The sequence below is a fragment of the Protomyctophum bolini genome (assembly GCF_963924005.1).
Source record: "Protomyctophum bolini genome assembly, chromosome: 5".
Taxonomy (NCBI): domain Eukaryota; kingdom Metazoa; phylum Chordata; class Actinopteri; order Myctophiformes; family Myctophidae; genus Protomyctophum; species Protomyctophum bolini.
This window is the reverse complement of record NC_137866.1, coordinates 5,769,587-5,782,771: the sequence shown is the minus strand read 5'-3', so window position 1 is coordinate 5,782,771 and position 13,185 is coordinate 5,769,587. Positions and strand designations below refer to the sequence as shown.

At 43.7% G+C, this 13,185-nt stretch overlaps 1 protein-coding gene across 2 annotated transcripts in view; it reads right to left on the bottom strand.

The window, feature by feature from the left end:
- Positions 1–314: 314 nt before the first annotated feature.
- The window catches only part of otud5a (OTU deubiquitinase 5a), a 31,894-nt gene continuing 19,023 nt past the window's right edge, over positions 315–13,185 (bottom strand). The window contains exons 3-9 of one of the 2 annotated variants that reach the window (XM_080764398.1): positions 12,755–12,819; positions 12,304–12,460; positions 9,049–9,221; positions 8,087–8,272; positions 5,415–5,628; positions 4,427–4,498; positions 315–2,268 (exon numbers count right to left, since the gene is read on the bottom strand). In XM_080764398.1, coding sequence (XP_080620524.1) covers positions 2,120–2,268; positions 4,427–4,498; positions 5,415–5,628; positions 8,087–8,272; positions 9,049–9,221; positions 12,304–12,460; positions 12,755–12,819 — 1,016 coding nt within the window. In that variant the 3' untranslated portion in view covers positions 315–2,119. The remainder of the gene's footprint in view (positions 2,269–4,426; positions 4,499–5,414; positions 5,629–8,086; positions 8,273–9,048; positions 9,222–12,303; positions 12,461–12,754; positions 12,820–13,185) is intronic. The other variant, XM_080764399.1, reaches the window with a different exon arrangement.

Below are 13,185 nucleotides of genomic sequence, written 5' to 3'. Positions count from 1 at the left end.
TCTCTCTCTCACACACACACACACACACACACAGCATGCACGCACACACACCGCATGCGTGCCCGCGAGTGCACACACACACACAAACACACACCGTGAGCGTGCGCATGCGCACACGCACGCGCACGCGCACACACACACACACACACACACACACACACACACACACACACTTCCAGTTGAGATAAAAGTCACAATACAAAGAAAATAAAGATTGTTTTACAAGCTACCTACAGAACATACCCTGTCTGTCTGTCTGTCCAACTTGTAGCAGACATTCAAAGACATGTTAAATATGTCTGTGTGATTAAAAAAAAAAAAGATCAAAAAGGAAAAAAAATACATTGAAAACTTTTTTTTCCAGAAACATTTTCCTCTTTTTATTCCAAGAAAAAAAAAGGTTATTTTCATCCCAAACAGGAAAATAAAATAAAACAAACTTATATTATTAATAATAATAACAACAGTCAGTCATTAAGAGGACAGGATGACATTATTTTTTCATCTAGATTTTTCTTTTTATATATATCCTTGTTTTTTTTTTTAATGACATCAGCTGTGGTCAGTTTAACATGCAGCTAAATAAGTCTGATGATAGTGGTGGTGACAATGGCGGTGATGAGGAAGAGTGGATTTATAAAGAGTTGGGGAAATGGCCCCCCTTGTTGCTGATTTTGGGATCAAATGAGTCCTATTTCTTTTACTTTGGCTATTGGAAAACAGCTGATCTACAAACTCGCAAAGCATTGTGAACCATTGAATGGTTTATTTTAATTCCGATTTACACTTTGACGTGTTATGAGCTTGTAGAAGTGCTGTATATATTATATATATATATTTAAAAAAACAAAACAAAAAAAACGTGTACGGAAGTGCTATTTTAAAAAAAAAGATTTCCGATTTATACTTTTGACGTGTAGCCCAGTGAGCTTGAAGAGGTGGTGTTTTCAGCAAGTTACAATGTCCTACGACAGAGTATAACACTGAGCAATAGTGTTCCTGCCAGTCTTCAGCCAAAACCACTGTTAGCCACAATGCTAACAGGGCATAGCCACAATGCTAACAGGGCATAGCAGCCACAATGCTAACAGGGCATAGCCACAATGCTAACAGGGCATATTTATTCAAACTCAATAATCAGACGCTTCTCTTTCATCTTAAACGTTTTGATCAACAACAAGAAACGACTCAAAATGCCACCGAAAGCCTGGACTTCACGTCGAAAACCAAGTACCCACAAATCATTTGGCCGGTGAAGCGTTGGCCTACTGTTGTGTACACACAGTACACTGAGAAGGCCTTTTAGGTCGGCAGCACCAGTCTGCCATGATGTTCACACCACTCCTCAGCTTAAAAAGACGTCCTCAGTGGACACGGCGCCTGACAAAAGCTGTCAGTTACTGAAGCTGTTGTCTGTTACTAATTGTAGTGAAGTGGTCAGTTACCTTAGGACTGCCTTGTTAGCCATGTTACCAAAGCTGTCTGCTAAACCAGTGGTTCTCAAATGTTTCATTCTCAAGGACGCTCCCGGTCAGGTGTGCATGATTAGGCCACCGATGCCCATAGTCACAGACCTGGGAAGAAGGGTCCATTTGGTTTTGACACTATCAACAATAATTGCTGGGGGGGGACCCCCTGGAACCCACCTCAAAGACCCCTGGGGGGCATCCCCGAACCCCCACCTGGAGAACCACTGTGTTTAGAACGCACAGGATTTACAAAACACGTCAGGGAAGAAATAATCTTTTGCTGATCAGCGTTTAAAAAAAGGACAAGCTCAATTCTGATTGGATCACAATGAGTGGACTACGATTGGATGGGAGGAGGGGGAGACCAAGGAAAAGGGAGTGACGGAAGGAAAGGAAAAGAAGCTATAATGAAGATGAACAGATTATGATGTGTGTGTGTGTGTGTGTGTGTGTGTGTGAAGGCCATGATGTCTGTGTGTGTATGAGAAGGTTGTTCATGTTTTTAATCTTTTTAATTAGTCTTCCCTGGTCGACCTCCGTCTGGGTGTGGGTGGGGGAGGGTGGGAGGGAGGGTGGGTGGGTGAGGGGGTTAGGGAGCGAGGGGCTCAGCGGTGGGGAGAAGGGGTCGCTGTAGCTTTTATTTTTTTCTATCAACTGTTCTCTGGGGACGACTCTCTGTCCCTCTCCCTGTCCCTGTCCCGCAGCAGGCTGCTCTGGTGCTTCATACTGTCCAGGTATTCCTGCTGGGACACGGCCAGGACAGACGCCAGGATCTCATCGTCCTCCCAGTCTGTCAGACCTAAGGGACAGACAGACAGACAGACACAGACAGACAGACACAAACGAAGGTGAGAAGCATTTAACCCATTTAGGCCCGACGTCGAAATTTAAAAAATGTATTATTTTCCTGAAAAACCTCATGTTTCTATATCAGTGGTTCTCAATATTTCATGTCAAGGACCCCAAAAATTATTTGAAACTGGCCGCTGACCCCCATCTGAAAATGTGTTGTTTCTCCTCCCAGAAGCAAAGATTTGAGTTAAAAAACGTTCGCTCTGAAAGAGTATATATTCAAAGCTTTGCACCACATGTTCATGATTTAAAAAAAATAGCAGAGCTACAAGCTCGTAGCGCGCCACTCGATCTGCTGTTTTTAAATACCGGTAGCTAAATTATAACATAATGTTTAAAACACCAAAAGGGGTTCCCGCCCCAAAATGGGTTAAAACTTAGCACAGTGGTTCTCAGGCCACAAATCACAAAAGACAAATAACAGAGACTTTAGGGTTTTATGGAAGATGAACAGATTGCTAGTTTGACCACTTCAAATGCTCTCATATTATAATAGTCGAAAAATACTAGCCCATCTATAAGTTCTCAACTGTGAGCTTGTTTCTATTCCACAGCATACTTCCATGGAAGATAATGCTGGCTTCTGTTGGGAAACACAGGGTTCCATAGAAGATAATGCTGGCTTCTGTTGGGAAACACAGCGTTCCATAGAAGACATGCTGGGTTCTTTGGAATCTAACTGACTGCAATCCGCTTCAGTTGTCTGGAAGAGGGTCATTAGGTTATGTCTAGTAGTAGATTTGTAAACGTGCACATCTGCAGAAACACAAACTGTAGCACAATCACAACAACGTTGCATCTTTTTCCAGCCTAAAGGGTAAAACTATGGGTTCCAGGATTTGGATGATTCAGTTATCAAAGGATTTGGTCACAGTGAGACAGTAGGATATACTACTATTCTCTCGTAAAAAAAAAAGAAGTAAAAACTAAAATGTCATCGTCTCTGATCCTTGAATGACACGTGCACAACAGGGACACTGAACTTGCTGAAGAAGGCATCTTTATGGCCATGTGGTACAGCCTGTGCCCTAGACGTCGGGCTATAGGGTCAGCCCAGGATAACACAAAATCAGTAAATTAAACATACACATTGTGTGTGTGTGTGTGTGTGTGTGTGTGTGTATGTATAATGCACACACACACACACACACACACACACACACACACACACACACACACACATTTCCTGTTAGTCGACATTGTGGCTTCCTCATTTTTCTGAAAACAAACCACCGCACGCACGCACGCCCGTACACGCGCGCGCGCGCACACACACACACACACACACACACACACAGCCATCAGATACTACCGGTCTGTATACCTAGGTTAGAAAAGGGGGGCATTTTAGTGTTTGCGGTACTCTGCAGGTAATCATAGCATTCCAGGAACCTCTATCTGCGTGGGTGTCACGGTATACAGGAGATATATGTACAGTATATGGAGGCCCCTATATGGAATTCCCAGAATTCAGAATAGTTTTTGGTGCATTGGATAAAAGATCAGAGCGGCACATTGTATGGGTCGGTATAGAATTGGAAGAATGCCTGTTAACTGATTTAATTATTCAAAACAGTGTTTGTTCTTGCATTGCAGTGATTGGACCTTGGTGATTGACTCCAGATATTATATATTATTGTTGGTGTGCCAGAAGAAAATAAAGGAAATGTCAGTACTTTGTCCTCTATTTATACAAATATTTATATATATATATAGAAATAGATCAACATTGCTGTGTTGGACACAAAAACTGTATGTATCATTAACCACTTAAATCCAGATGTCTTCCGACAGGGGAGCGCAAACCAAATCTTTGTGTGATAGGAACTTCTTTTATTTTTTATATATTTTATATTAACCACTTGAACCATAACATAACACTTTTCTGAGGGCCATCTGAGGAACAAATTAGCAGATAGATCTGCTATTTTCGGCAAAGAAGTTTGGTGTAAGGGCTGGAAAAAGACCAAGTACACATTTTGTGGTCACGCTTTGAAATACATTAGTGTACGAGTTACAATTTTATATAATCCATCTATTATGCCAATTGCATAAATTGTGCCTGTCGCATGTGTGTGTGTGTGTGTGTGTGTGTGGTGTCTTACCAAATGCTGTCGGGGACATTTCCTGCATTATAGCTCTGTACTCCAAATGATGACGACTCTGATTACTGGGTCCTAACAAGACGGATACAAAAATAACTTGATAAATTAATTTTTATAAATTATTTAAAAAAAGGGACAAAAATATATGTTAATGACGTTTAGAAGATTTAGAACACTTTCCTGGGGTCTTTATGTGTGAAATATGTGGTTTTAGATATTTTCACGAGCTTGTAGGTCTGCTATTTTAGAAAAATCGTTAAAATGTGGCGCAAATCATTGAATATATATTTCAGAGCGAACATTTTTAACTAAAATATTTGCTTCTGTGGGGGTCCCTGGAACAACATATTTTGAGTTGGGGGCCTGTGGCCCAATAGAGATAATTCTGGGGGTCCTTGACATGAAAAAGGTTGAGCACCACTGACATAGAAACATTTCAGAAAAATGTTAGGATTTAGAGGCCTTTTCTTTTAATCGACCTCAGTCCAAAATGGGTTAAAGTCGTAAAGAAGTAGGTGACATTTGTTTCTGGGCATCGTTCCCATCGTATTATTTTCCATAGAAGAAAGAAAGGGAAGAAACAATGTGGCTGCTATTGTGTTTGTGTCTCATGAAACATGAGCAATTTGTTTACTAAATATTATGTTTGTTTGTTTTCCAGCATAGAGGAAAAATACCCAAAGCACCAAAATGACAATTGTTAATATCTTCACTGAAAATAGCCGATCTAGGTCTGCAATCTTCTTTAAAGGTTTTCCCCAAAATATGGATGCTGTGGTTTAAGTGGTCAAGTATGTATGTGTTTTTTTGTTATGAGTGTTGGTGTGTGTGAGTGTGTGTGATGGTGTGTGTGTTGGTATGAGTGTTGGTGTGTGTGTGTGTGTTGGTGTGTGAGTGTGAGTGTGAGTGTGAGTGTGAGTGTGAGTGTGAGTGTGAGTGTGAGTGTGTGTGTGTGTGTGTGTGTGTGTGTGTGCGCGCGCGTGTTTACCTGGGTTGCAGGGAGAGGGGGGTTTGTTCAGGATGGGGGCGGCGCCTGCGGGCGACGGAGGCTTGTTATTGGTTGCTGGGGTGGGGTGGGTGGGCATGTCGGAGTGGGAGGGGCCAGCTGGGTCACGTTGACGTGGCGACCGGGCGCTCCAGTCGTCCAATCCGCTGGAGGCTGCTGCTGTCGCCGAGCTACAGGTGGCGGTGGCCTTGCGGGGCTGCGCGCACGCACACACACAACCACGCACGCACGTACACACACACACACACACACACACACACACACACACACACACACGTACGTACACACACACACACACACACACACACGTACGTACACACACACACAAACACACAATCCGTTATATACTTTTTTTTTTTATATATATTTTTTTCGTTTCACACATTTTTCTCCTCAATTGATCCCTCCCCTTGTCGAGGAAATGTGGAATACACCAAGTTATGCATTTAAGGAGATCAAATCACTACATGGGAAACTAAACTACCGGTATGAGAAGTTGTTTTCTGTCCCATTGTTATCTTTACTGACATTTGACCCTGTGACCTTGTGTGGTCTGAGGGAAGGGTCTTCCCATGGTCTCAGGTGTTAAGACCCACCTGCTCTCCCTGAGGGAGTAGGAAGGTATTTAAGCTGAAGTCTGACTGAGTTGTGTCGAGTCAGTACATGGTGTTCCATTGCAACGCTTCATTGCTGGCTCCGTATTCGGATGCATTATTCGAATACTTTGAAACTCTGAATTGTGTCTGTCTCATTATGTTGTTTAACTGTGTTCTTAGGGCTCTCCAAAAGATTCTAGAACACCCTCACACATTAGTTTGTTGTTTCCTACTGACTCGGCTGCCAGTGAGGAGCCCCCACCGGGAGGACGTTCGACATTCTCTTGACATTTCTTTAACATTTCTTTTGAAATAATAATAAAACATGTTGAGGTAAACCAAACAAAAAAGTGACCCACTCGTGACCCATACAAATTGGGCCCGGGACCCAAACACTGGGTCCCGAGTCCCGACCAGGTGTTGGGAAGGGAAACACTGCTCTAGTACCACAGACGAAAAACAGTCTTTAAGTCCAAATTTCATTCTGACCCCTCGTTGTCCTGACCCCTTATCAATCATTTATACATTATGGATAAATAGTGTGGACCAGAACAGCTGTAATAACTCTGTCCTACAGTATGTCTCTAGTTGACTGAAGCATCTTAGAGACCGACTTTGACTTAACTTTCAACTTAAGTTTCACTTTTACTATATTATATAACATAATTCATGGCTCAAAGGTGCTTCTGTTACATCATGTCATCACGCACATAGCAGAACCAGTTTGGCTGGTCTCATTTTGAGGACACAGACGGGAAGAAATATGCAGTGGCCACCCGGTTACGTAAACATGATGCCATGATGTTTACATGACTGGAAATGTGCGTTAGGCCAAGTCCCAATGTGTGTTAGGCCAAGTCCCAATGTGTGTTAGGCCAAGTCCCAATGTGTGTTAGGCCAAGTCCCAATGTGTGTTAGGCCAAGTCCCAATGTGTAGTTTGATAAATAGCTGTGTGAAAGGAGCTTCCCCAACACAGTGCTCTGTTTCCTAAACAATTAACACAGCATGTAGAATAAAGCAATAAGCCACAACGGGTCTCAGGTTACCGGGTATTTTACAATGGCTGGGAGGCGTAGGCAGACCTGACGCGCAGCCATTGAAAAATACCCGGTAAGCTGGGGCCTCTTAAAACGGTTAGAAACATATAGCAATATTAACCTAATAAAACTAAAGTAGCTACGCTTTGCGCCACCAGAGCCGAGCCACATCACTTCCTTGTTTTGCTCGGCAAGTAGGCTATGTGACGGGAGAATAGCGACTGATGTCTTTACGGGGCTGCCTGGAGCCACACATTAACAGTCATATGAGCCGGGCGGTGCTTAAGACGCCCGCACGGCATGGGTTTGTAAGGCAATCAAGCACTCCCCTTCCCCAGTACAGCTACAGAGATGAAGGTGTGGGTTATCGGTGAAATTTACAGCGGTCACATGACGGTAACCAGCCAATCAGAATCAAGTATTGGGAGTAACCGTTGCTATTGCTAGTTTGACCCCGTTCTAATAGAGGGTATGCGTGTGACATCATCGTACCTGGACGTTATGCGGGAACGCCCACTGAGTGGCAAAAAACACTACTTTATCCAAACAGAAAAGTCCTGTCTGATTGCATTAAACAGAAAAGTCCTGTCTGATTGCATTAAACAGAAAAGTCCTGTCTGATTGCATTAAACAGAAAAGTCCTGTCTGATTGCATTAAACAGAAAAGTCCTGTCTGATTGCATTAAACAGAAAAGTCCTGTCTGATTGCATTAAACGATGTTGAGTGATTTCCAACGAGCGCTTCCAAACTCCAACACTCCATAATGCTGCTCAATGTTTTGCCACTCAGTCTAGATGAGGGGAGCGTGTCCTGATGGGAAAATCATGCATGTGCATACTCTCTATAGCTGTAGGTAAATAATGAACGCTGCCGGGACACACGCAGCGAGAGAGGCATTCACTCACACACGCAGCGAGAGAGGCATTCACTCACACACGCAGCGAGAGAGGCATTCACTCACACACGCAGCGAGAGAGGCATTCACTCACACAGGCAGCGAGAGAGGCAGTAGCACCGACCTGTCTAGCTTGTTTCTCCTGGTCCTGCAGCCATTGTAGATAGGACTCTCTGGCCACCTGCTCCTCGATGGCTTCGTTAGTGGCCTCCCAGTCCGTCGCTCGCTTCTTGTCTTCCAGCATCTGCTGTTCAATCCACGACTCCTCCGATGTCTTTATGGCCGACTTCATCAGAGACGTGTCTGCATACTACGTGACACACACGCACACACGCACACACACACACACACACACACACACACAGTGTATGGCACGTGTTAAGTATATATTGTAGAGTCTGACAGATGCCACTTTTAGGGGGGAGAGAGAGATATGCCTAGACCACCAATGACCGGTGTTTTGAACAATACTTTGACAAAAAGAGCAAAAAGAAAAAAAGTTAAAAACATAAAAAAATAGCCCACCCACAAGCTCACAACACAATGCAACGTCATGCATGGGAGTTTGTAGATCCGTTATTATCTATTGAAAAATACAATGAAAGAAAGTATACACACATCGATTTGCATATTTATATTGCTAACATGAATAAATAACAAAGGCGGTCTGAAAGTGTGTGTGCGTGCGTGTGTACCCCAGGTTAAGTGTGTGTGCGTGCGTACCCACCCCAGGTTAAGTGTGTGTGCGTGCGTACCCCAGGTCTGAAGGTGTGTGTGTGCGTACCCCAGGTTTGAAGGTGTGTGTGTGTGCGTACCCCAGGTCTGAAGGTGTGTGTGTGCGTGTGTGCGTGCGTACCCCAGGTTTGAAGGTGTGTGTGTGCGTACCCCAGGTTTGAAGGTGCGTGCGTGCGTACCCCAGGACTGAAGGTGTGTGTGTGTGCGTGCGTGCGTACCCCAGGTCTGAAGGTGTGTGTGTGTGCGTGCGTGTGTGCGTACCCCGGGTCTGAAGGTGTGTGTGTGTGTGTGTGTGTGTGTGTGTGCGTGTGTGTGTACCCCAGGTTTGAAGGTGCGTGTGTGTGTGTGTACCCCAGGTTTGAAGGCGGGCAGACCCAGGCCCACTCCGATGGTGGCCTTGTTGGGATTCACCACAGAGTTGTAGTGAATGTTGCGATGGTAGCTCACTCTGATTGGCTCGTCGTTGTTCTGATGGATGCCGTGGAAGGTGTTGATTGGCTCTGGAACAGGAAGAGTCATACCATCTAATTGGGGGATAGGTGGTGTGGGAATAGAGTTGATCATCACAGACACGTAGCAGGTCGTTGCTTACACTTTAAAAACATTAAGTTGGTGTTAACGAGCAAGCATGTGATTGGTCATGCCATTAGTACCAGAGCTAAGATTGGTATCGACAGCAAAGCTTTTTTCTTTACCCCTTTTTTCTCCCCAATTAAGTCATTATTTCCTCCACACAGTTTATGGCCCTTATTTATCAACGCGGTGTACACCCAAAAGTGGGTGTACACCTTTTGGGTGTACACCCACTTTTGCGGCTGCCATCCTACAGACCCATGTGCCAGTGAGGAGCCCCCACCGGGAGGACCCGTGGTTACATGCAGTAGCAAACATCACCCTCCCTTCCTTGAATACCACCCCACCTGAGAACCCCCAGACTCCATGGTGGTCACTGGGGGTCATAACTGTACCACTGCCCCACCTGAGAACCCCCAGACTCCATGGTGGTCACGGGGGAGGGACTGGGGGTCATAACTGTACCACTGCCCCACCTGAGAACCCCCAGACTCCATGGTGGTCACTGGGGAGGGACTGGGGGTCATAACTGTACCACTGCCCCACCTGAGAACCCCCAGACTCCATGGTGGTCACTGGGGAGGGACTGGGGGTCATAACTGTACCACTGCCCCCACCTGAGCACCCTTTTTTCTTTTCCTTTTTACCATTTTCAACTGTAGGAAAAAAAGCATGGTCTCTTCTCTTGCACACCTGATCAGCTCCCGGAGAGAGCAGGAGGCGTAGTCAGGGACCACATGTATAGAATGAAATAACATGACGCACACGCAGTCTACACTCGCACAATAAGGCCACCGTTTCTAGGCTAAATAGCATTTAACAGGGATGCACCGAAAGTGAAATTCTTGGCCAGAAAACGAATACCGAATATAGGAAACAGTTCGCCGGAAAACGGAAACCGAATATCCGAATATGATTAATAATATATATCTTTTTTCCTACCATTGCTGTCATGGCCGTACCTTAAAGCTACCTGATTTATGGCAAAATAAATGGTTAATGCAAAACGTCACTTAAATAATAATCACTATTATGGGTCCATAAAACATTTATTCAGCTCTTTTGAAGGCATTCATTGCATACACTATTCGGTGGTATATTTTCTGCCTATTGGGTCCGAAACCGAATAGGCCGAAAATGCATTTTTAGCCATTTTCTGCCGAATATTCGGTGCATCACTAGCATTTAACCTAAATAAAATGGTCCTTATTGTGCAGACGGTGTGTGGGTGGTTTTATTTTATCATATTTTCAGCTGTAATAAAGAGCGTTGGCGTTCTGTCAGAAAAGGCGCGCTGATCTTGATCAGCACCTTCTAAAATGCACTGAGACGTTTCTGGGTGACTCGGTTCATCGGGTTTACTGAAAAAAAAGGCGGTGTCTTTTGAGGTAGCGTGTAACGTGCAGTCGTGCAAGCCAACTTAGAAGTGTGGTAATATATTAGACTTCCTCTCTCACAGTCACAGACAGACAGACAGACAGACAGACAGACAGACAGACAGACAGACAGACAGACAGACAGACAGACAGACAGACAGACAGACAGACAGCTAGCTCAGTGATATCCTCATTCAGAAATAACTGAGGGTTACACAAGTATGTACTCCTCAGAGGAACTGGCCTGTGTGTGTGTGTGGGGGCGGGGGACACTGGGGACAGGGACCTTTCTAGGTCAGGCAAATTTGTCCTAATATAAATCGAAATCATCTAAACATACAGTATATTTATTGCTTGCTTCTTTAGCGGAAATGCATATTAAAGATATTTTAAAATAAAATTCTGTGAACTGGGAATTCCAGCTTCCTTTAATACTCATATTGATGAGTGAGTGTAATATTGTTCCTGCTGTTCTGCATACTGGTGAACCAGGTGGAGAAATCACAGACTGAGGCTTTAACCTCTGCTTTTATGAAATATCTGAGACTACTAGGGTCTTCTGGAAGATGCTTCTGTCTTTATGAAATATCTGAGACTACTAGGGTCTTCTGGAAGATGCTTCTGTCTTTATGAAATATCTGAGACTACTAGGGTCTTCTGGAAGATGCTTCTGTCTTTATGAAATATCTGAGACTACTAGGGTCTTCTGGAAGATGCTTCTGTCTTTATGAAATATCTGAGACTACTAGGGTCTTCTGGAAGATGCTTCTGTCTGAACATATTGCTAGTTTGAGCACTTCGGTCAATCATCCCCATGTTCTACATTGACCTCAGGGTTAATGCTCTGATCTTTAAAAAGACTAATGAAAATAGACCATCCACAAGCTCTCTATGTGTCACATAATAAATACCAAATAAACCAAGTGACCCAAAAGTTGTCACTCTGTATAGCGGCGGCTTTTATAATCAGAAAAAACATGATCAGAAAAACATCGCACAGGTTTACAGTAGATATGACAAAATAACTTAAATATACAAAGAAATTACATATTTAATAATTGCATACTTTCAAATAAAAAGTTAAATAAAATAGCTGATCTATAAGCTTACGTTGTAAGCTTATAGCTATTTCTGGTCATTTTGGAAAATGGGTTAAAATGTATGAACATTTCTTCCAACATGGAAATGATTATGTTGATAATGCAAAAATAATTAGCGATTGTGTCAAATAATTTGCGATTAGGCAATACTTGCGATAAGTGTGTGAGAGGGCGTGTGTGTGTGCGTGCGTACAGACCTGTAGTGTACTGGTACACCTCCACAGGTCTGTTGTACATCTCTGCCATGGCCTGTGTGTGTGCGTGTGCGTGTGCGCGTGCGCGCGTGTGTGTGTGCGTGTGTGTGTGTGTGTGTGTGTGTGTGTGTGTGCGTACAGACCTGTAGTGTACTGGTAGACCTCTACTGGTCTGTTGTGTGTGTGTGTGTGTGTGTGTGTGTGCGTGCGTACAGACCTGTAGTGTACTGGTACACCTCCACAGGTCTGTTGTACATCTCTGCCATGGCCTGTGTGTGTGCGTGTGCGTGTGCGTGCGCGTGTGTGTGTGTGTGTGTGTGTGTGTGTGTGTGTGTGTGTGTGTGTGTGTGCGTGCGTACAGACCTGTAGTGTACTGGTACACCTCCACAGGCCTGTTGTACATCTCTGCCATGGCCTGCATCTCGATGTGGTTTCCATGGCAGTTGTTTTTCCTCTTGCGGTTGATGTAGGTGGTGAAGTCCTCCGTCACGTAGTTGGAGAAATAGTCCGCATTCTTCATCTGGGACGCAAAATGTTATGGAAAAAGCCTTAAATTGATATAAACGATGGCGTTGACGCACCGGTGTGTATGTCATAATCGCATGATGATTGCGATTATGATCGCAATCATAATCATTTGTATGATTTGTTACGCGTGACTCAGGGAAATAAGGATAACAGATGAGACACACACACACACACACACACAGACAGACAGTGTGGGCTCTGGGTTTCACAACTGTCAGTTGGCCAGATACAGTGTTTTGTTGAATACGATTGTATGATTAATAATATTGTACTAATGATAACTCACCAGATAATCCATACAGTGCTTCCTCACAACTTCATGCATGTCCTGATCCCCATACACCTGATCAGCTGCAGAGACAGACAGAGGTTCACATTAATTCATATTGATCCCCATACACCTGATCAGCTGCAGAGACAGACAGAGGTTCACATTAATTCATATATATATACTGTACATTTGAAGTGACTGCACTTGTTTCATGTAACCCTATATTAATTTCGCATCCGTTTTAACAGTTCAAATGTTTGTTATTTCAGAAAAAAATATGCACAGGGCAGATATGACAAAACCCTTAAATATGCAAAGAAATCACTGACATTTTAATCATTAATCATTTGCAAAAATAGCGAATATAGTTGATGTACAAGTAGACCTGTGGATCTGCTATTTCTGCTACTTTATAAAAAAGAATGTCATTTGACATTTAACATGGA